This window comes from Haliotis rufescens, unplaced genomic scaffold (genome assembly GCF_023055435.1).
Source record: "Haliotis rufescens isolate VD_foot unplaced genomic scaffold, xgHalRufe1.0.p SCAF_2, whole genome shotgun sequence".
NCBI lineage: Eukaryota > Metazoa > Mollusca > Gastropoda > Lepetellida > Haliotidae > Haliotis > Haliotis rufescens.
Genome location: NW_025963890.1, coordinates 414,505 through 438,310, shown reverse-complemented (window position 1 = coordinate 438,310; position 23,806 = coordinate 414,505). Strand labels below are relative to the sequence as shown.

The 23,806-nt window shown below is 44.6% G+C and overlaps 1 protein-coding gene across 1 annotated transcript; it reads right to left on the bottom strand.

The window, feature by feature from the left end:
- Window positions 1–1,570: 1,570 nt before the first annotated feature.
- On the bottom strand, window positions 1,571–23,794 carry LOC124119638. The gene is made up of 10 exons (XM_046482230.2): window positions 23,727–23,794; window positions 21,920–23,311; window positions 21,042–21,227; window positions 19,833–19,979; window positions 19,420–19,524; window positions 15,595–15,710; window positions 14,723–14,793; window positions 12,511–12,680; window positions 6,254–6,400; window positions 1,571–4,494 (listed from the first exon to the last, which is right to left on the bottom strand). The coding sequence occupies exons 2-10, from the start codon at window positions 23,268–23,270 to the stop codon at window positions 4,295–4,297; spliced, it is 2,493 nt and encodes an 830-aa protein (XP_046338186.2). The 5' UTR covers window positions 23,271–23,311; window positions 23,727–23,794; the 3' UTR covers window positions 1,571–4,294.
- Between the last annotated feature and the right edge of the window lie 12 nt (window positions 23,795–23,806).

Below are 23,806 nucleotides of genomic sequence, written 5' to 3'. Positions count from 1 at the left end.
CCCATGACAGCATTTAGCTTTGTTGACAAGCTATTATGCTGTAAAGGTAAAACTTCTTCATAAAATGGAACAACCATGTTAGGCTCCACTACTAACTACACCTATACCAAATTTCAATACATTTTGAAGAAAAATGTCAGATTAATAGCCCTTAACAGGTTTCTTAATATGGCCACTTCTTACAGTTTCCTCTTCATAAGTCCAGTAACACCAGCACAAAGGGGGGAAGTGAAAGTCAAAGGTTGTAACTGGATAAAAAAATCCCCCTAAAAAACGTGCGAAAAAAACCCTGCAATAGTGATATAAGATGTATATTTATATATCATATAAATAATCAACAGATTGAAATTATTTCTTCATAATTGGCACACATCATTGACATTGATCCAGGCTCTATATGGCACACATGGCACAAAAGATGTTCAAGGTGAAGGTCATCTGTTCTAAAGATCTTCTATGGCAGCGTTGTTGTCAAAATGACATTTGACATGTTTAATATTGCATTGGAATTCTGGTAGAACTTTTAGAGACACCATATATCATTAATAGTTTCAGACAGATAAGCGGAAATTTGGAGGAATCTGAAATGATACATGAAATCCCATGTACTACTTGTCGACATTATCTCTCGTAGTTGGCACGGACTAACTTTACAAGGCTAGTCTTGCTCCATCATTAAATAAAAGGAGAGTCCATTGAACAATTCCGACTGTTATAAGCATGTGTTTATGAATCATTATCAAATAGTGATGACACCAGGTGTCGTGAAAAGGTGAGCTGTCACAAACACATGGAAAGGCAAGACAATTGTTCACCTGAAAAAACATGGTATTAGAATTTTGTAGTTGAAGCCGAGACATCACATTATGCACTCTGGAAAATCTACTGGTGGCATTAGGGACAATGGGGTAGTGTAGTGGTCAAGTACCGGCTAATGCCAATCACTGTGCTGGTATATGTCAATGTCATTGTGCACTGTGGACTTTCCTCCAATATGTGGGTCTCTTGTTTACGGTAGTCAACAACAGTCCAGCTATATCACTGGGCCTGTGAATCAAGTCCGGTCCAGGCAAACCAGTGTTTGATAACATGATTAATCTCCCTCAAAATCAGTCAAGACTCACGCAGATCCTCATTTTAGTAAGCTTCCACAACAACAAGAAGTACTCAGGACGTATTATGCCCTGGAATCCCAACTCGGCCCTCCTAACAAGAATGATGTACTGAGGACGTATTCCGCCCTGGAATCCCAACTCGGCCCTCCTAACAAGAATGATGTACTGAGGATGTATTCCGCCCTGGAATCCCAACATATCCCTCCTTACAAGAATGATGTACTGAGGACGTATTCCGCCCTGGAATCCCAACACGGCCCTCCTAACAAGAATGATGTACTGAGGATGTATTCCGCCCTGGAATCCCAACACGGCCCTCCTAACAAGAATGATGTACTGAGGACGTATTCCGCCCTGGAATCCCAACATGGCCCTCCAACAAGACGCAGATGTGACTTAAGTTGTTTAAACCTTTCGTAACAATCCCAAATAAAATAAAACAAAACACAGTTACATGAGTGTAAAAGATGTATAAATTTTATTTCACATGCTGATAATTTTGTGAATGATCCAGCTGATCAACTGATCTTGGAATACTAGATGTAACATGTACCATGTGCCTGTGACTGCTCCTGTAGCAAGTATGAAGCCAGACTCTGCCAGAGCTCCAGGTAGGCTGTACATTTGTGTAAAACACACAAAATATACCACCATTACCCAATTACTTTTGAGCTGATTGCACAATGAAAATTTAGAAAAAGCCAATAGTGTAAAAAAAACTGTATTATATATATTGAATTATTCAGTATAGCCTTTTCAGTATTTCTTTACAGATCTAGTAAAATCCCCAGATAATGTTTATATTTGTGAACTTAACTTACATTACTACTGATTATTTACATTATTATTTACTCCCTCAATGCAGGTGTCACCCATAGCAACTCTACTGCATAATGCAAAACAAAATTGCTACGTCTAGCTTAAAGTTAATTACACATGTTGTTCCCTGTTGTAAGTTTCTATGACTTGTGACACACTTGGGGCAGCAAAGAAACAGACCAATGTCTGGAGCCCTGTCTGAGGCCGGCGCCCACACTGACAACAGTCTTGTGCACGACGACTCTTGGGGTTATGAAACTTTCCAGTGGAAAACTTTGGACAAATACAAAACCTTGGTACAAATTACATCAATTGCATAAATGCCAATTATCACATAAGTATGAAATGCTGTCTTGTAAAAGTCGTATAAATTGCATATATTCAAAGCATAAAAAATATTAATGATAAAAAGGGTGAATGACTTAAGCCTGTGGAAGAAAACCAGTTTTCCCAAAGTAACAAAAAACAAAACACTAAACATACATTTAAAACAAGTGTGAAACAAAGTGAAGATCCTGCTTCGACTGAAACCACAACCATTCCTTGTTCTACTGCACGTCAACTTTAGATGTCCCTGGTATACCAAAGATGGGAACCTCTGTCTGACTAACCTGTCTTCATTCACCTGGAACTGTGTGTGAAACTGGAGATGTTTATCCGGACAGGGAAACATTCCCTCAGAATATCCAGGCCCAAGGTCATGTGACTTTGTCGATGTCTTTGTCTGATATAACCGCTTGTTTTAACCGCTATGTACGCTACATAATGTAACATGACATAAAGGAATATTAATCTATTTTTGATTAATGTGTTTAATTAGGAATACTACACCATCAAAGTAAACATTAGAACCTTCAATCAACAACGCATTACCGAGTCACCACCGTAGGCAAACATCTCTGGTTCTGAATTAATCTTAACATTATAATATTGCCAAGAAAATCCTGCAAACATGTTCTGCTTTGTCTGGCATCCATCCTTGCAGGTCTCACAAACCACAACCAAGCTGCAGTTATGACTTAAAATTAACAAATGAAATATCAGCCCTCCAGAAATGATGTGTTCCAGTTGTCATGACTACCCGACCAACCTAACTTGAAGGTGCAGACCGTAACTGTCCAGTGGCACTAAATGACAAAACCACAGAGAACACATGGCACAATGGCACCAAAAACAGCAGAACATTAAGGTGCCGTATATCGCTGTGCATAAGGCGAGTTTTTCGTACCTAGAATGAGGAGGTTAAGAAGGGGGGTCGTCTTATACACGGAGTCGAAGATCTCACATTTTTTTCCCAGTTGTTTCACTTTAGTTCAGCTTCCACTGGCGATGTCAACCGGCGTTCGATAGCCAGCCCAGCATTCGACAATAAAGCTTCGCATTTCGTCCTAAATAACTGTTCCAATAACTATTTCCATACATAAACATGATTTGTATCTGTTTTCCTTGAATAAAGTTGAATATTTTCTGCAAATAAAGTTGAAACGACCCTCGCCTCAATCCAGCTGACACGGTAAAACAATCAACATCCGTGAGTAGAGAGTCGGAGACATTTAAAGAAGAATGGCACAAGAGGAAGAAACAAAAGACCTCCTACCTACCCTATCATGAGTGAACCCCATTATCACGATTAGGCCTGCTCTATTGCTATAGCTATCAGAGTTTTTGTCACACCGACTGAATCAAACGTCCACAGTTTTACCTGATAATTTCACACACTGGGTGATCAGATACAACATTTAACTTGATCAACTTTCATAAAACATCATGAAAACTATTTCAAGTACAATGCCAGAATATATAAATGTTTGTTTCTTTATATTCTACATTAAGTTCAGAACATGCATACACGATTAAGTTGAAGGATGTCATTGTCAGTGTTAAGATATACATACACAACCGATCTTAAATAAGCTAATATGACAAAATGTACAAAGACAATCCCTTGTAACCAAATGAAAGATGAAAATACTGCATGGAAACAATAGCATCACAGCTGCATCCGTCTACATAAAAAACCCACTGCCTCTAGTATGTGTATAGCTGGACTGTTTCCTACTTGTGTGTGCATCTAACACGGCTACTAATCATTGCTAATGAGCCAGACGTCGAAGTGTTTCCACTCCTGGGAGGAAGGTAAACCATTTATATTTTGATCTGTAATGTAAAAGTTACCAATAAAGTTTTGATTTTGATTTTGATTTCATAAGCAACAAGCTTCCGCTGTTTGAGACATGAAGTAGAAGCTAATGTTCCATTTGTTTAATGTTGACATTTGCACTTCTAAATAAACTGGATCTTATTGGATGCTCGTTAGATGGACGGATTGTCAACAATAATAACACCAAGAGACGAGGTGTCTAGTAGTCGGTACTGTCGCCTGGGTCTTCCGTGCTCCACTTCTTCCTCGACAACTTCTTCTTCTTCTTCAGTTTTTTCTCCTTTACTGGCAGCTTCTGGTCCGGACTGGTTGTGACCACTGGTAAACTGGTGGAGACAGGCTGTAACTGGGACTGACTGGTTGTGTATGTGTTGTCCTCAGATTCAGGTCCTGCTGAGTCTACAGAAAGAAACACAGATGTAGAAACCTTGAAGATGGTTGAAGAAAAAGGTTATAAACACTCTCATCGTCTATGTTAATCACATGCAATCTGTCTGACTAGACACAGGAAGGAACACACCAGTAATGTGTGTCATGCTGTTCCCCCATCCCTCCCACCCCCAACTAGACACTGTGAGGCACTCACCAGTTATGTGTGTCATGCTTTTCCCCCATCCCTCCCACCCCCAACTAGACACTGTGAGGCACTCACCAGTAATGTGTGTCATGCTTTTCCCCCATCCCTCCCACCCCCAACTAGACACTGTGAGGCACTCACCAGTAATGTGTGTCATGCTTTTCCCCCATCCCTCCCACCCCCAACTAGACACTGTGAGGCACTCACCAGTAATGTGTGTCATGCTTTTCCCCCATCCCTCCCACCCCCAACTAGACACTGTGAGGCACTCACCAGTTATGTGTGTCATGCTTTTCCCCCATCCCTCCCACCCCCAACTAGACACTGTGAGGCACTCACCAGTAATGTGTGTCATGCTTTTCCCCCATCCCTCCCACCCCCAACTAGACACTGTGAGGCACTCACCAGTAATGTGTGTCATGCTTTTCCCCCATCCCTCCCACCCCCAACTAGACACTGTGAGGCACTCACCAGTAATGTGTGTCATGCTTTTCCCCCATCCCTCCCACCCCCAACTAGACACTGTGAGGCACTCACCAGTAATGTGTGTCATGCTTTTCCCCCATCCCTCCCACCCCCAACTAGACACTGTGAGGCACTCACCAGTAATGTGTGTCATGCTTTTCCTCCATCCCTCCCACCCCCAACTAGACACTGTGAGGCACTCACCAGTAATGTGTGTCATGCTTTTCCCCCATCCCTCCCACCCCCAACTAGACACTGTGAGGCACTCACCAGTTATGTGTGTCATGCTTTTCCCCCATCCCTCCCACCCCCAACTAGACACTGTGAGGCACTCACCAGTAATGTGTGGCATGCTGTTCCCCCATCCTAACTAGACACTGTGAGGCACTCACCAGTAATGTGTGTCATGCTGTTCCCCCATCCTAACTAGACACTGTGAGGCACTCACCAATAAGGTGTGTCATGCTGTTCCCCCATCCTAACTAGACACTGTGAGTCACTCACCAGTAATGTGTGTCAAGCTTTTCCCCCATCCCTCCCACCCCCAACTAGACACTGTGAGTCACTCACCAGTAATGTGTGTCATGCCGTTCCCCTCCACCCCACCCCACCACCAGTAATGTGACATGCCATTCCCACCCCCAACTAGACACTATGAGGCACTCACCAGTAATGTGTTTCATGCCGTTCCCCTCCACCCCACCCGACCACCAGTAATGTGACATGCCATTCCCACCCCAACTAGACACTATGAGGCACTCACCAGTAATGTGTGTCATGCCGTTCCATTCCACCCCACCCCACCACCAGTAATGTGACATGCCATTCCCACCCCCAACTAGACACTGTGAGGCACTCACCAGTAATGTGGGTTATGCCGTTCCCCTCCACCCCACCCTACCACCAGTAATGTGACATGCCATTCCCACCCCCAACTAGACACTGTGAGTCACTCACCAGTAATGTGTGTCATGCCGTTCCCCTCCACCCCACCCTACCACCAGTAATGTGACATGCCATTCCCACCCCCAACTAGACACTGTGAGTCACTCACCAGTAATGTGTGTCATGCCGTTCCCCTCCCCCTACCCCAACTAGACACTGTGAGGCACTCACCAGTAATATGCGTTGTGCTAACTGTTCTCTTCAGGTGCCCCTTCTGTTCAGACATGTCCTTGTCCCGTGTGGCTTTGTCCAGGTCATCAGATATAGTTGTGCCACTGGCCTTAGATGGGCTTGAATCTCGGCTGTGTTCACCAGGATCTGTTTTAACCAATGAGACATATTTGTAGAATTTTCCTATTCGGAATATTCTATAAGTAATACGTTACCACTGTTATACCGAGGCTGTTGTCTCCCACAACTGCTGCTATAGCGAAATCTACCACAGAGATCTCAATTACCTCATGCAGCACGTGCGTAGCCACCTAGCTGCCATGTGACACCCTTCACTCTTGTCTCCTGCGAGAGCAAGTGCTCGGGGGACGGACGGGCGGGCAGCAGCCCAGTGGTAACGTATTACTTATAGAATATTCCGAATAGGAAAATTCTACAAATTACATTAAGTTATACGTTACCACTGTTATACCGAGGCTGACTACCACAGTAGGTGGTGGGGAGCACCTACAACCCGAATCCTGACTGCTAGCGTTCCTTCTGACCAGCGGAAGTAAACACCAAGGCGGAAGCACTCGATGCGCATGCACCTAGCTAGGCGTTACCCTATAGGAATACCAAAGCACTGTCAAGCGCATACCGTAAGGCTCAATCGTCATTGCCAAAACGATTGGTGACTCCAAACGGCCCCACTGGATAGGTATTTCATCGCCGCAGCGGATGAGAACACTGTATCCGCGTGAGCTTAATCTTAGATCAGGTTAAACAGTCGAAAAGAGGGAAATTAATTTCATTCAGACCGTATATCCCAGAGCAAGCCTACTTAAAGTATGCATTAGGCGCGTGACCTAATTCCAGTATTTGTAAGCATGCATCACAAGGTTGGGATACACGACAGACAATTAAAGACATAATTGTCAAAATACAAATAAGGACAAAGCACACAAAAAGCCGCCCTCACCTGTGGTGTGAGTGCGCTGGTTTGCGGGACCCCAACTCCTGTACCCACGGCAGTGGGAACATTGGAGTCGACCCAGATTGACCACCGTGCAAGGTCAGACGCCTGAGGAGTTCGGAATTGCGCTGGGCACACCCCTTAGGTGCCCGCTTGCGCCGCGATCCGCGGGCCAAGACGGTGCACACGCTCCACGACGGCATCAGCGACCTGTTTGAGGTAATGATTGGCAAAAACCGAGTCAGAACGCCAGTAACAACCTCGTAATATTCTGCGAACAGAGATATTCGAGTGTAGGGCAAATGTTGCCACTAGCGCCCTGATCTCGTGCGGGTTTGACCCCGCTACCGGTAACCCCCGAGACCGGTACGCCAGATTGATGACAGAACGAAGCCACAACGCAATCGAGTTGCGAGTTATGTCAACCGTGCGATTAGGGTTACACGATATGAACAGACGGTCACGCCCTTGTCTACGTTCATTTGAAGCCTTAAGATAATACTTAAGGGCCCTAACCGGACACAGCGCTCTGTCCTCAGTATCAGCAGGATGTAAGATTTCTTTGAGTGATCTTACAGTGAATTCTCTCTCCGTTTGCCCGACTCTCTGATTCTTGGCGACGAAGCCCATGAGCAGGCCCAGGCGGACCGCTCCTTCGTCACCCCTATCGAATCGTACCGTGGCGACATCGAGTGCATGAATTTCGGATACACGTGCCGCCGTGGCAAAGGAGAGGAGAAATGCTGTTTTCCAAGTCACATGCCGGAATGAAGCACTATGCAAGGGTTCATACAGAGCTTCCGTAAGTGATTGCAACACTAGGGAAAGATCCCAGGCCGGTGCCCGAAGGCGGCCCTTCTTAAGATCGTGCTGTTTGAAACCCTTGATAATACCCCGTATCACCGGCTCTTTGGAGAGACTGGTACCCATAGCAACGTCCCGTACCGTAGCAACGGACGAGACATAGTTGGCAATGGAACCCCCGGAGAGTTTCCGGGTCTCTCGCAAGTGAGACATGAAACGAGCAATATCCTGCACAGATACCTTATCTGGCGAATGAATGTGATGTTTACAACACCACTTCGTGAAAATAACCCAACGTGCATTATACACCTTCTGGGTAGAATCACGATGCATACTAACGTATGCCCGAGACGCCCGGCGAGAAAAACCTTTACTCCTCAGACGCTCGGTGACAACATCCACGCGTGCAGATTGAACTGCCCTGCGTTTGGATGAAGCTGACGGGTGTGAGGGTGGATCAAGAGATCCGGTCTCACAGGCAGTGGAAGTGGCGACTGCGTGACCTGGGTCAGCAAGTCGGGGTACCACGATCTGTTCGGCCACATGGGCGCGATCAGTAACATTCGACAGCGAACTCCTCGGAGCCGGCTTAGAATGTGTGGTATCAACGCTGTCGGCGGGTAAGCATAAGCGACCAAGCCCGTCCAGTCTAACGCGAGAGCATCGTGATCGATGGCCCTCGGGTCCGGGACTGGTGATACAAACAACGGGAGTTGATTGTTGAACCGCGTTGCGAACAGGTTGACCATCGGACGACCCAAACGTTCGCACAGCCACTGAAACACTACTGGGTTCAGCATCCACTCTGTGGGGCTTGGATCCTGAGGCCTCGATAGAGCATCGGCCAGTACGTTCCGCACACCTGGGATGTGACGGGCGCGTATCTGGCACGGGACACTGTCCACCAGAGCGTAAAACTCGAACGTGAGATCGAGTAGCGAGTGACTGTGGGTTCCCCCCAGTTTGTTCACATAGGACACTACCGTCGTGTTGTCGGTTGCCAGCATGAGCCGGGCGTCGACGAGACGATGCTTCCAGTGATTGACTGCGTTGATCACTGCCTTGAACTCGAGCCAAGTGATGTGAAGACCTAGTTCGTCTACGCACCACAGCCCCGAGCTCACCTCCCCCTTTAGATGGGCGCCCCAGCCCACTAGAGAGGCGTCTGTATACAGGGTCAACGTGGCCCGGTAGGGCCGCATAGAGACTCCTGATAAGACAAAGTAAGGGACCGTCCACCACTCCAGATGCGGTCGGAGCCGATCCGGGAGGGCGACGGTCGCACTGTTCACCTCCGTTGCTAACAACTGGATTAAAAACCGTTGCAGCGGGCGGAGTTGGAGACGACCCCGTGCGGTGCAGTCCTGGGCTGATACAAGTAGCCCTAACAGCTGTTCCCAAAAGTGAACAGTCTGTTACACCGCTAAGACTTTGGCAATCATCGCCTGAATTTTGTGCCACCGGTCTGGGGGGACAAAGAGGCGATGGGACACCGTGTTGAACCGACCTCCGATGAACAGCAAGTTCTGAGAAGGGGTTAACTCGCTCTTGGGGAGATTGATAATCCACCCAAATTGCTCCAAGAGCCGACGTGCGAAATCGAGATGGCGTGACAGGGTGTCCGTCATTCGATTTGCTACTAGCGAGTCGTCCAGGTACGCGAGGTACCGGACACCCCTCCTGTGGAGGAACCCCACTATGGGGGTGGTTAACCGGGTGAACAGCCAGGGAGCGGACGTGTGAATCATTCTGAGTTCGGCACTGTCCTACTTGGGAACGAGAAATATCCTGGAGTAAAACCCCGGTGTTATTTCTGGTAGAGCTAACTCCCGTACTGCCCCTTCTCCACCAACCTGCCGATGGCATCGGCGAGGATGGGAAGATCGGTTTCCGAATCGAAACCTGCCAACGGGGCAACGGTGAGCGGCGGATTCGCTTTGAGATCAAGCCGATAGCCGTACCGAATCGTGTTGACCACCCACGGGTCGTCGAACACTTGTTCCCAATTCTCCCAGTAAGTCTGGAGTCTGGCTCCCACTGGGGAAGGAGAGGGGGCCCTGACAGGTTGCGGCAGGCACAACTGTCCAGGGCCAAGTGACTCGGGTTCGCCTAAGGGCCAACCGAAGTTGGCGCTGTCGGCATACGAACCCCTCCAATGAGAGTCACCTGGAGGGGCCCTTGCCGTCCGTCGACGACTTGGGCTTCCCCCAGTTCCCCGTCTTCCCGCGAAAGGGCAGCTGATTGCCCATACCGGAGCCCTCAGGGCGGGGCTACTTCCCAGAGGAAGAAGAACCCGACCCCTTAGACCTACCGGCCGCAGCAGCCTGGGGCGCGCTCCGGTTAGGAGCGGCACCCAGGCGCCTATGCAGGGACCCAACAAGAGCAAGTGTGTGCCGAGAGTCCTCGGCAACGTACTCCAGGGAAGCATTTAAACTGAGCAGGCAGTTGTAAATGCGCTGGTCACGGTCCGTGGGAGAACCTTCGACCAGACGGGCCGCTTCAGCCAAGTAAGTGTCTCCGTGAGACATGGAGTGCCGAGCGAGGGCGTCCAGCTGGTGCAAGGTAGCTTGCGTTACCGTAGCAGCCGGTGGGGCACGGACACCCAACCGCTCAACATGGGCCTCCGCGGTAGGACCAGCCTCGGGAAAGGCAAGGTCATGTACCGGGAAGAAACCCTTTCTCCACGACGTCGGAGGCAACGGGAGACCCCGACCGGAGGCCGCCGCGAAGGCGTTCTCCAAGGAAGGCTTGAAACCGCGCAGCAAGGTTGATGCGGGGAAAGCCGTGTCGGAAGACTCATCGTATACCTCGGAGGAACCCACAGTCGTGGATTCCCCGCGGTACCGGCCGGGGCATGTCCTCAAAGAGGTCATAAACCATGGCCACGCGGTCCTAAACCGATAGCGGGAGCAACGGTTCGGGGGAAGGACCGGTGACCACGGGAGCCGCCGCCGTACCGGTGGACCCCGCGTCCGACCCCGCGGCCACCGAAGTGGCCGGGGACGGAACAGCCAGCGGCCTATCCTGAGATAAGGCCGCCAGCTTGGAGTCCACAAGTTATGCAAGTAATGCAGCGACGGAATCCCCGGACAGCACACGGGCCGCCAAGAGATCCGCCGCTTTACCGGTGGACCCCGCGTCCGACCCCGCGGCCACCGAAGAGGCCGGGGACGGAACAGCCAGCGGCCTATCTTGCGATAAGGCCTCCAGCTTGGAGACCACAAGTTTCGACAACAATGCGGCGACGGAATCCCCAGACAGCCCGAGGGCCGCAAGGGGATCCGCCGCAGCCGAGGAGGTGGTACCCGCACGGGGACCCCGACCGGACGAACCGGCCACCACAGGGGTGGAGACGGACTGTACGTACAGCCGGTACCGCTCAAACTCCGCAGGCCCCAGACCTTCGCACAGGATGCACCGGGTGTCCCCGCAAGGAACCCTGCACCGCGGGCAACGATCGTGGGGATCCCGGGACGACAAAAACTTTCTGCACACCCCACAACTCCGAGGAGCAGGGGTAGAGGGGGTGGATACTGGGGACATATCCATGTCAGACATTGATTGTTTGCTATAAACAAAGAACAAAACATGGTTACAACGCACGCACCACAATGATTCACAAACGAACATTTTCACAAGAAAATAAACGAGCAATGTGAACATATAACATACACATATAACTTTTATTAAAGAAATAAGTGATGTTAACCCCCAAAACATACAAGAACAGGGGAAACGTAAAACACAACGTGCATACGCGAACCCCGCAAGTATATAGAAAAAAGGGCGGAAAAATTTTCCGTTTGGCGGGAAAATTATAACCAAGCGTAGCTACCGCAACGCCCCATAAAAGCACAGTTTATTAGAGAATGAACTATAATACATATCAACAAATCTTCAAGGAGCGCTTCAGCAGGAGAAAACACGTCTTGCTAAGCAGACGAAGGAGACAAGAGTGAAGGGTGTCACATGGCAGCTAGGTGGCTACGCACGTGCTGCATGAGGTAATTGAGATCTCTGTGGTAGATTTCGCTATAGCAGCAGTTGTGGGAGACAACAGCCTCGGTATAACAGTGGTAACGTATTACTTAATGTAATTATATCACACAACATGAAAAACATTACCAAATTAGAATAATTAGTAAACACTTGAATTGGAAGGTAGAAATATATATACCTCCATCATCAAGTTAGTTTGGTTTATGGTAAAAGGAAAATGTATCAGAATCATGCTTTTTTATATGTATCTATTAAGGTGTATTTATAATTCACATAGATATTTTGTGCTTGGGGCTCATTTACCTTGAATTAAGTTCAAGATCAAAATATTTCATGATTCAATGGTCTAAAAAACACCCAAAAATCTCTATCTGGTTCTTTGAAGAAATTCTTTAAAAACGTGATATTTGTAGGAATGTTGGCCTACTTCTCAGCAGCAATACAACAAAGACCTACATCATCATTTTAATTGAACAGATGTTGGGGATGTCAGCCAAACCTTGTTTACTGGTGTGCAGCTGAATCAAGTCCTCCGTGGTTGTCTCCCCTGGATTGTAGTCCTCCAGATCCACGACCGTGTCAGTCTGACCTCCAGAGTCACCTTCAAAGCCTGGATTGTCCTCTCCTCTCAAAGTCACTCGGCTGTGGCGGGACAGACTCAAACTTGGCCTGACGTGTTAATTCAAACAAATATTGATCATAATTACTCAATTCAATAATTCAGTAAATCACATTGTTGAAAATGAATACAAGCCTCCATGTACATTTCAAATCAATATTTAATGTAATAGCTTGTAGATAATGAACAGAGATAAACTATGTCAGTGTTTTACATATGTCACATATTTTTACAGCATGCAGTCATGCAATTATTTAGTAAAATGTAATTTTTTTTCCATTTGTATACTTATCCTGCATTACTCCTTAATGCATTCACTGCTTACCTTGAGACAAAAAAACTGGGACAGCGTACTGGCGATGGTCCTGGGTGAAGATAAATATACTGTTCCTGAGTCCCACTTTTATACCACTCCATCCACGTCCCACCTCCTCACATCACTGCCTGTCGCCAGAGCTTAAAAAACATACTTTTGAGGTTTCTGAAGCCAAAGTGGGGACGGGTGGGGCTTAAACGTAGTAATGCAGGATAAGTATACAAATGTAAAAAATATTTAGATTTTACTAAATTGTTTACTTATCCTGCATTACTCCTTAATGCATCTGTATCGGACGGTTTGGAGGTGGGTAAACCTTCAGAATACAGAAACCTCAATAATTCACACCCTGAAAGTACGACACTGATTGGTCGATAAACCGTGAAGCGGAAAAGTTCAGAAAAATGCTGTTACAGTAGGGTTCTATCAATGTGAAAAAAACATTGAACATCGGAATTAAAGAGTAGTTCCCTATACAGCTATAGTAATAAAGACAAATAGCTCATCAGCCAAATCTTTACTTACTAGAAAAATGGAGCCCTGTGGACAATTGCTTGTCTAATATTCTTCCATTGGCGAAATTTGATCGACTGCACCGGAAAGAGAACGGCTCTGTGAGTTCATTATTTGCATCGAGGGTTGGTAACTTGCTGAGCTACAACCAACAGCCCAAAACTCAATACACCTTCGACGTCCTCGAGTCACACCACGACGATAATGACTAGCGAAAACTGTTTCGGACCTCCAAAAACATCCTTCCATGAATGTCTTAATAGTACAATTGCTGTGTAAGGCCATGGTAGAGGCTAGTGCCCTGATCTCATGAGGATTATTCACTCTTGGCGGATCCAAATCGGCAATCGAATAGGCCTGAAGGATGACTGTGCGTAACCAAAGAGATATGGTGTTGCGACTGACTTCAGTCGTGGACGTAGTAGATACGGGTATAAATAACTGGTTCCTCGAACCATGCCTAGTCTTGGAACGGCGGATGAAAATTCACAGTGCCCGTACAGGACATAATAGAAGTTCACCCTCATCTTCACTACCCACAATGGTTGATATTGGTGGAATGGTGAAGGAACGATCGGGTTGGCCTGGTAATTGATTCTTAGCAATGAAATCCCAGCACAACCCGAGATGCACCGCTCCGTGCGTCCCATGCTCAAAACGGACCCGGGTGAAGAACCGCCAAAGCTAGTAGTATTGAAACACACATAAAATATGTTATACATACATAGCTGAGAATTGTAATCACATTGACTACCCTGGAAGGCAAACAATTGTAACACAATTCAAAATGGCGGGGAACAGATAGCATATGGAGGGAAAAAAAGACAAAGTCTTTTTACGCCTAAATAAATCATATACAACTTCACAACATGTTGAAAGTAATATGAAAGGAATACATCACCCATCACAGATGAATTTTAGAATAGTAGACAAAACCTGAAGGTCTAAATAAATCCAAAACGAGAGCTCCGCTGGTACACGCCCTAGCTGAAGCACAACAGGCAGTGATGTGAAGAGGTGACCTAGGTCACGTGAGGTCACAGGGACGGCGAAAGTGTGGTATAACAGTGGGACTCAGGAACAGTATATTTATCTTCACCCAGGACCATCGCCGGTAGCTGTCCCAGTTTTTTTTGTCTCAAGGTAAGCAGTGAATGCATTAAGGAGAAATGCAGGATAAGTAACAAATTGAACTTTTTATGTGGTCAATAATGGACTCCCGGCAGAAACAGATGATACAGCGAGACATGCACTGAGCCGAACCTGGAGGGCGGTGGGGACAAGAGCTGAATCTCAGGAGCTCCCTTCAAAATGGAGGACACACTCTTCTCATCCTAAAACACAGATGTTGTGGATTTATGCCAAGCAGACACACCGGTTTCACATTTATATGTCCATAAACACACAAAAAAACATATTGAAGTCACAGTCAAGGTGCATCTGATTCAGAGGAACTGACAGATGTAACATCTAGGCATCTTGGGAGCAATGAGGTCAAAGGTGCCAATGGAAGATGTTCTCAAAGACTACAGTTGTTGTACACAGGGACAATACTGACAGGCATACCAAGACCTAATGTTTCTATTGTGTATGGCTTCAGTCAGCAGTATAACAGTTATATCATGACACTGTGTTATACACCAAGACCTAATGTTTCTATTGTGTATGGCTTCAGTCAGCAGTATAACAGTTATATCATGACACTGTGTTATACACCAAGACCTAATGTTTCTATTGTGTATGGCTTCAGTCAGCAATATAACAGTTATATCATGACACTGTGTTATACACCATGTCTGGACCAGACAACCAATGGTCGACAGCATGAGCACCTGCCAGTCAAACAGGACACAGTGACATATGATAAGCCAGATAACATATTATAGCTTGTTGCCACAATCGGCAATTTTCCAGCAATAGCACAACAGCTTGTAAATAATCAGGTCTGGACCAGACAAACCAATGGTTGATAATATGAGCAGCGTTGTGTGCCATCAGGGTACTTGGTCCCACAATCAGCCAGGTCAGAGCCTGACCACCAGATACTGCACGTATTGTCTAATGACAAGCATAGGTTGCTGGGGAACTTTTTACACCAGGAAACATGAACTCTTGAGAACTGTTATCAATAGTACCTCATCAATATCGACCAGTTGAAGTGGGAAGCAGAGAGACTCAGACAGGTACATCTGCTCCTGCTCTGGGCCCTGGGGTGGGGAGGGCATCAGGTCCTCGTAATACTCCATCTTGTCTGGGGACACAAATATATACATTGTAGCATTGTTCCACCTGTATGTACATTGAAGCATGTTGTAAGTAACAGTGTTCCACCTGTATGTACATTGAAGCATGTTGTTAGTAACAGTGTTCCACCTGTATGTACATTGAAGCATGTTGTAAGTAACAGTGTTCCACCTGTATGTACATTGAAGCATGTTGTAAGTAACAGTGTTCCACCTGTACATACATTGTAGCATGTTGTAAGTAACAGTGTTCCACCTGTACATACATTGTAGCATGTTGTAAGTAACAGTGTTCCACCTGTACATACATTGTAGCATGTTGTAAGTAACAGTGTTCCACCTGTATGTACATTGAAGCATGTTGTAAGTAACAGTGTTCCACCTGTATGTACATTGAAGCATGTTGTAAGTAACAGTGTTCCACCTGTACATACATTGTAGCATGTTGTAAGTAACAGTGTTCCACCGGACATACATTGTAGCATGTTGTATGTAACAGTGTTCCACCTGTATGTACATTGTAGCATGTTGTAAGTAACAGTGTTCCACCTGTACATACATTGTAGCATGTTGTATGTAACAGTGTTCCACTTGTATGTACATTGTAGCATGTTGTAAGTAACAGTGTTCCACCTGTACATACATTGTAGCATGTTGTAAGTAACAGTGTTCCACCGGTATGTACATTGTAGCATGTTGTAAGTAACAGTGTTCCACCTGTATGTACATTGTAGCATGTTGTAAGTAACAGTGTTCCACCTGTACATACATTGTAGCATGTTGTAAGTAACAGTGTTCCACCTGTACATACATTGTAGCATGTTGTAAGTAACAGTGTTCCACCGGTATGTACATTGTAGCATGTTGTAAGTAACAGTGTTCCACCTGTATGTACATTGTAGCATGTTGTAAGTAACAGTGTTCCACCTGTACATACATTGTAGCATGTTGTAAGTAACAGTGTTCCACCTGTATGTACATTGAATTATGTTGTAAGTAACAGTGTTCCACCTGTATGTACATTGTAGCATGTTGTAAGTAACAGTGTTCCACCTGTATGTACATTGTAGCATGTTGTAAGTAACAGTGTTCCACCTGTATGTACATTGTAGCATGTTGTTAGTAACAGTGTTCCACCTGTACATACATTGTAGCATGTTGTAAGTAACAGTGTTCCACCTGTACATACATTGTAGCATGTTGTAAGTAACAGTGTTCCACCTGTATGTACATTGTAGCATGTTGTAAGTAACAGTGTTCCACCTGTATGTACATTGTAGCATGTTGTTAGTAACAGTGTTCCACCTGTATGTACATTAGAGCATGTTGTAAGTAACAGTGTTCCACCTGTACATACATTGTAGCATGTTGTATGTAACAGTGTTCCACCTGTATGTACATTGTAGCATGTTGTAAGTAACAGTGTTCCACCTGTATGTACATTGTAGCATGTTGTATGTAACAGTGTTCCACCTGTACATACATTGTAGCATGTTGTAAGTAACAGTGTTCCACCTGTACATACATTGTAGCATGTTGTATGTAACAGTGTTCCACCTGTATGTACATTGTAGCATGTTGTAAGTAACAGTGTTCCACCTGTATGTACATTGTAGCATGTTGTATGTAACAGTGTTCCACCTGTACATACATTGTAGCATGTTGTAAGTAACAGTGTTCCACCTGTATGTACATTGTAGCATGTTGTTAGTAACAGTGTTCCACCTGTACATACATTGTAGCATGTTGTAAGTAACAGTGTTCCAACTGTACATACATTGTAGCATGTTGTAAGTAACAGTGTTCCACCTGTACATACATTGTAGCATGTTGTAAGTAACAGTGTTCCACCTGTATGTACATTGTAGCATGTTGTTAGTAACAGTGTTCCACCTGTACATACATTGTAGCATGTTGTAAGTAACAGTGTTCCACCTGTACATACATTGTAGCATGTTGTAAGTAACAGTGTTCCACCTGTACATACATTGTAGCATGTTGTAAGTAACAGTGTTCCACCTGTACATACATTGTAGCATGTTGTAAGTAACAGTGTTCCACCTGTACATACATTGTAGCATGTTGTAAGTAACAGTGTTCCACCTGTACATACATTGTAGCATGTTGTAAGTAACAGTGTTCCACCTGTACATACATTGTAGCATGTTGTAAGTAACAGTGTTCCACCTGTATGTACATTGTAGCATGTTGTTAGTAACAGTGTTCCACCTGTACATACATTGTAGCATGTTGTAAGTAACAGTGTTCCACCTGTACATACATTGTAGCATGTTGTAAGTAACAGTGTTCCACCTGTACATACATTGTAGCATGTTGTAAGTAACAGTGTTCCACCTGTACATACATTGTAGCATGTTGTAAGTAACAGTGTTCCACCTGTATGTACATTGTAGCATGTTGTAAGTAACAGTGTTCCACCTGTACATACATTGTAGCATGTTGTAAGTAACAGTGTTCCACCTGTATGTACATTGTAGCATGTTGTAAGTAACAGTGTTCCACCGGTATGTACATTGTAGCATGTTGTAAGTAACAGTGTTCCACCTTTACATACATTGTAGCATGTTGTAAGTAACAGTGTTCCACCTGTATGTACATTGTAGCATGTTGTAAGTAACAGTGTTCCACCTGTATGTACATTGTAGCATGTTGTTAGTAACAGTGTTCCACCTGTACATACATTGTAGCATGTTGTAAGTAACAGTGTTCCACCTGTATGTACATTGTAGCATGTTGTAAGTAACAGTGTTCCACCTGTACATACATTGTAGCATGTTGTAAGTAACAGTGTTCCACCTGTATGTACATTGTAGCATGTTGTTAGTAACAGTGTTCCACCTGTACATACATTGTAGCATGTTGTAAGTAACAGTGTTCCACCTGTACATACATTGTAGCATGTTGTAAGTAACAGTGTTCCACCTGTACATACATTGTAGCATGTTGTAAGTAACAGTGTTCCACCTGTATGTACATTGTAGCATGTTGTTAGTAACAGTGTTCCACCTGTACATACATTGTAGCATGTTGTAAGTAACAGTGTTCCACCTGTACATACATTGTAGCATGTTGTAAGTAACAGTGTTCCACCTGTACATACATTGTAGCATGTTGTAAGTAACAGTGTTCCACCTGTACATACATTGTAGCATGTTGTAAGTAACAGTGTTCCACCTGTACATACATTGTAGCATGTTGTAAGTAACAGTGTTCCACCTGTACATACATTGTAGCATGTTGTAAGTAACAGTGTTCCACCTGTATGTACATTGTAGCATGTTGTAAGTAACAGTGTTCCACCTGTACATACATTGTAGCATGTTGTAAGTAACAGTGTTCCACCTGTATGTACATTGTAGCATGTTGTAAGTAACAGTGTTCCACCTGTATGTACATTGTAGCATGTTGTAAGTAACAGTGTTCCACCTTTACATACATTGTAGCATGTTGTAAGTAACAGTGTTCCACCTGTATGTACATTGTAGCATGTTGTAAGTAACAGTGTTCCACCTGTATGTACATTGTAGCATGTTGTTAGTAACAGTGTTCCACCTGTACATACATTGTAGCATGTTGTAAGTAACAGTGTTCCACCTGTATGTACATTGTAGCATGTTGTAAGTAACAGTGTTCCACCTGTACATACATTGTAGCATGTTGTAAGTAACAGTGTTCCATTGCTTCACCAAAACTGACCTTCAACTCGAGGGTTGGTCTCTGACTCAGGCCAGATTCTCGTCATCTCTGGTCCAGTTATCTGTTTCTTAGCAACACCACTTGATCGTCCATTTAGTAAAAAGCCTGTTTATGATGAAAAACAAACAATTAATGAACACATCCATTGGGCATAAAGCATTGATAGTGTATTGAACAGAGGCATGCGACGATGTTAATGTTTTGAATTAATTTCTTTTCCCCTTGGATTCAGTGAGTGAGTGAGTGAGTATGGTTTTACGCCACTTTTAGCAATATTCCAGCAACATCACGGCAGGGGACACCAGACATATACTTCACACATTGTACCCATGTCGGGAATCGAACCCGACTTTAACCACTAGGCTACCCGACCATGAATGCTTCAAGAATGAAGCACCGCCTGATGAACCTACCCATGACGGTCATCTTCAGCAACATCCTACGTTTGAGCGGAGAGACGAGGATCAAGTCGTAGTCTCTCTGAGCAAGTCGACGTGTGAACATCGGCATCAGCTTCATCAACTCCTCTGCTGTCTCACGGATTGAGTCCTTCACGCTATCTATATACAAATAGAGACTGTTGTGGGATAAACTGTTATTTATTTCTACAAGTATAAAAACCACAGTTCTATTAACATCAATGACACAGAGATCTTATTGGCACAAGATATGTGTGATTTCTTCTCTCAGAAAAGTATTTTCTGGGAGAGGAAATGTCACTATATCAATAAATTTGTTTGTTTGTCTGTTGTTTTATACCGCACTCAGCAATATTCCTGTAAATAATTGAGTCTGGACTGGACAATCCAGTGATTGATATTGTGAGCATCGATCCACGCAATTGTGATACAATTTCATGCATCAACCAAGTCAGCGAGCCTGACCACTTGATCCTGCTAGTCGCCTCTTACGACAAGCAACTGATGGACAGCACACACAAGAGATCACCCATGAATTCAACACACAAAGCTTAGAAGAGGTGACCCTGGAAGCTATGACAGAGCTTTCTGACGCATCATTATTCAACATTCTTTGCCTCATTGTGATCACTGTGTTTCAGTCTGGACTCAAAATGTACCTTTTTGAACACTGCAACTGAATGTATATATTTTTCTTATCTTACTGCCCCCTCTCTGTTGTATATATATATGTACATATGCTGTGTTTGCACATTGAGCATGTCCCTAAGTGAGGTAAAATGTTGCACTATTGAAATAGCCTTATTATGATTATGTACAGATTAAAATAAAAAATGCACCAAAGAGGGTTTGGTTGATCCTGGCACAGTCAGGCTGATTAGGCTCATCATCAGCTCAGGGCCCTTGCCCCCTCTACACGCAGCCTAGACAGCGAATGGGACTTCTCCCAGGTAGCGCTGCCTAGTCAAACCCACCCAGAACTTTTCAGAGAATGTAAATACTCCCCAACACTGCAGCCTTCTGCATTACCCAGATTGTCAGAAGGGCTGTATTCCTGGTAGCAAACCCAGGTACTCTCCCACAGTCAGTCAACAGACTGGGAGGTACCAAACCTAAGGCACCGAGATCATTGGGAGTCAGACAACTTATTATTGTTATTACTGTATTATTATTATTAACAGCATATATCTGCATAAACCTCACCTCCGAAAAGTGACTTCGGCTCAAGCTTCTCGTGTAGCTGAATCATCTCATCCAGGAGATCCCACAGAGTGTCATGGAGACCGTCTCCCAGTTTCTCCGCCTCCCGGAAGTAGGCATTGATCACCTGGATATGCTGGGACAGCTCATGAACCGGGGCAAACATGGGGGTGGTGCTGCGGCACTTCTCTACAGCAACGCAATCAAACAAAGTCCGTCAGAAATATTTTGCAATGGCAGAGATAGTATTCAAATAATGATAGAGAGAAATTATCTTTCTGCTGCTACCTCAAACCAGTTTGTATGTTGACAATACCCCAAGGGTGTTTTGCTCTGAGAATTTCATTTGTGAAATTTGTGGTATTTGAAACAAAACAAACATAGTAATGACCATGCATTGTTTCATCACGTAACAGATGCACACAAAGAAGTAAGTCATGGGTGGACAATAGTAAATACTGGATGATCTAAACAATATCAGTTTTGTAAACCATTTTTGGGCATCAAGTGGGATTTTATCATCAGTCATTGTTCATAATAGGTTTGTTCCAACCAGTCATAATAATAATAATAGATTTCTGTATTTCTTTTGCCATGATCTTAGAATCATTTTCAATAATTAAAATACTTGATTGTCTGTGTATTCATAATGAATATTTTTCTGTGTAATCATATACAGATCAAAGGAAGGGTCCAACATCTTGAATAAAAGTTTGATAGAAAATAGCATTTTCTCCAAACTGATCATTGCAGCAGAAAAGGGAACCAGTCATAATGGGCAATAATCATACATTGGAACATAGCTACTGTAAACATTGTTCAGTCTAAATATTAACTCGCCAAGAACTTATCTTCTGTAAACATTCTATGTATTAACTCACCAAGTATAGCTCTAGCCTTGAGCACAGACACCATGTACTTCTTGGTCTCCATGCTGACTCTCTCCGCTCCATGGTTGGCCATGTCTGGCCAGAGTGGTGAGTGTCCCTTCTGCCGGTGCCAGTAGAAGTTATACACCAGCAGGTGCACCAGGAACACAAGCATACCCAGGAACAAGGCGCCATTGACCCCCACCAGGATCCATGTGGAGTACGGCTGCACCAGCCAGGGAGACAGGACTTCAGACGGGGGCACACTAGCCACGCAGCTTCCCATGATGCAATCTCCCAACAGGCACAGGTAACCAAATATCAGGAACACATTGAAGCTGGTAATTCGGAACGGCCTGATGATGGCGACAGCGAGCAACAGAATTAACAGGGTTCCAGTTGTGGCTAAAGCCTGAGCAAATATGTCCTGGACTGCAGCCGCATATATGCACAGCAAGGCAAACTTAAAGAAGTGTAGGAAAGGTCTGAAGTAAGCTGATCTCAGTCTAAAGGATGAAAATATGTGAAACCCCTTTACAATCCAGAGGACATCAAGGCCAGACATGTACTCCATTTCTTTGAGCTGGAGGTAGGACTCATGGTGTTGAGGTGTCGCTGCCAGGATTTCCTGCCGGGTTCTATAGATCATCCAAGCAGGAACTAGGAAGTAGAACCCAATGATGACAAATATCGCCAGTGTTACATATGCCCAGTGTAAATCAGTGAAGCAGGTAAGGTCATTCAAAGGGTCAACCCTGGAAAATATGCTTGTGCACTGAAATAGCTTGGCAATGGCTATTCCAATTGGAATGGCTATGACCTGTGCGATGATGATTCCAGCTCTCTCCATCCTGGCAACATGGACCAACAGGTATGGTCGCTTCCTGTATCGAAGGATGGCATAAGTTCCTACAAATCCTCCAATCAAACACAACAAGAGAAGGACCCATCCCAAAACAATGTAGTTATAGCTGAATGGTAGGAAGGAACTTGGTGTGAAATAGTCCTGCACTCCATAGAATGCTCCACTTGAAACCTTAACCAGCTCCCAGATGTCAAGGTTGAAGATAAATAGAAAATAGGCGTAGTTAATCCATGTCTTGGGCCACACCCACCGAAGTGACATCGCCTGGATCAGAGCCAAGATCTGTAACATCTCCAGAATGACAATGAACACATCAAACCAGATGAGGGATGTTTTTCGTTTTCTCTTCATCATGAAGATTGGTCCATCCTCTGTATCCAGTGGTGAAGGACCTGGTTGTGTACGCAGGTAGTACTTCCCGGTCTTCACTCGGCCTTGTGACAGCAGAGGCTTGGATGCCTTCTGTCGCCACAGATTAGTAGTTTCACGGCGCATCATCTTTGCGTAAAGTTGTTACAGCTCTTAAAAATAATAATAGTCTGGAACAGAAATTAAAAGAATGTAATTAATCTAAGAAGGATTTTGAAAGTAAAATTTATTGTTTACAAATGATATTTTCACGTCTAAAGATTATATTGATTTGGAGTAGATATAACTTTCACAATACATACACTATATTATGCGTCAATTGAATTGTGTCCATAATAGATATAACGTCATTACCATTTCCGAATTCTTGGCTTGTTAGAAACCAGCAACACATTATTTACGACTGTCTAGACCATAGAACTAGTTCGATCTGTTATCTAATTTATCGACGAAGATTTGACAGTCCAAGATTCACGTCGTTATTCATGTCTTAGATTTTAATATTCATTAAACCTTTTGTAAACGAGGTGTGACAGTCAAACTGTCATGCAATGTACTGTTTTTAACTTGTTTACAAACACGCACCTGCTATGTTTCCGCCATCTTGTTTAAGTACGTCACACACGTTACCATGACAACAAACGAATCTCGCGAGAAGTTAAGCG

Excerpts from the sequence above, each read along its gene's own strand:
- LOC124119638 (XM_046482230.2), bottom strand. The coding sequence starts at position 23,270 with ATGATGCGCCGTGAAACTACTAATCTGTGGCGACAGAAGGCATCCAAG. Across the intron at positions 12,681-14,722 it reads TTGTCCCCACCGCCCTCCAG|GCCAAGTTTGAGTCTGTCCC; the intron begins GTTCGGCTCAGT and ends TTAACACGTCAG. Across the intron at positions 4,495-6,253 it reads TAGCACAACGCATATTACTG|ACTCAGCAGGACCTGAATCT; the intron begins GTGAGTGCCTCA and ends TTCTTTCTGTAG.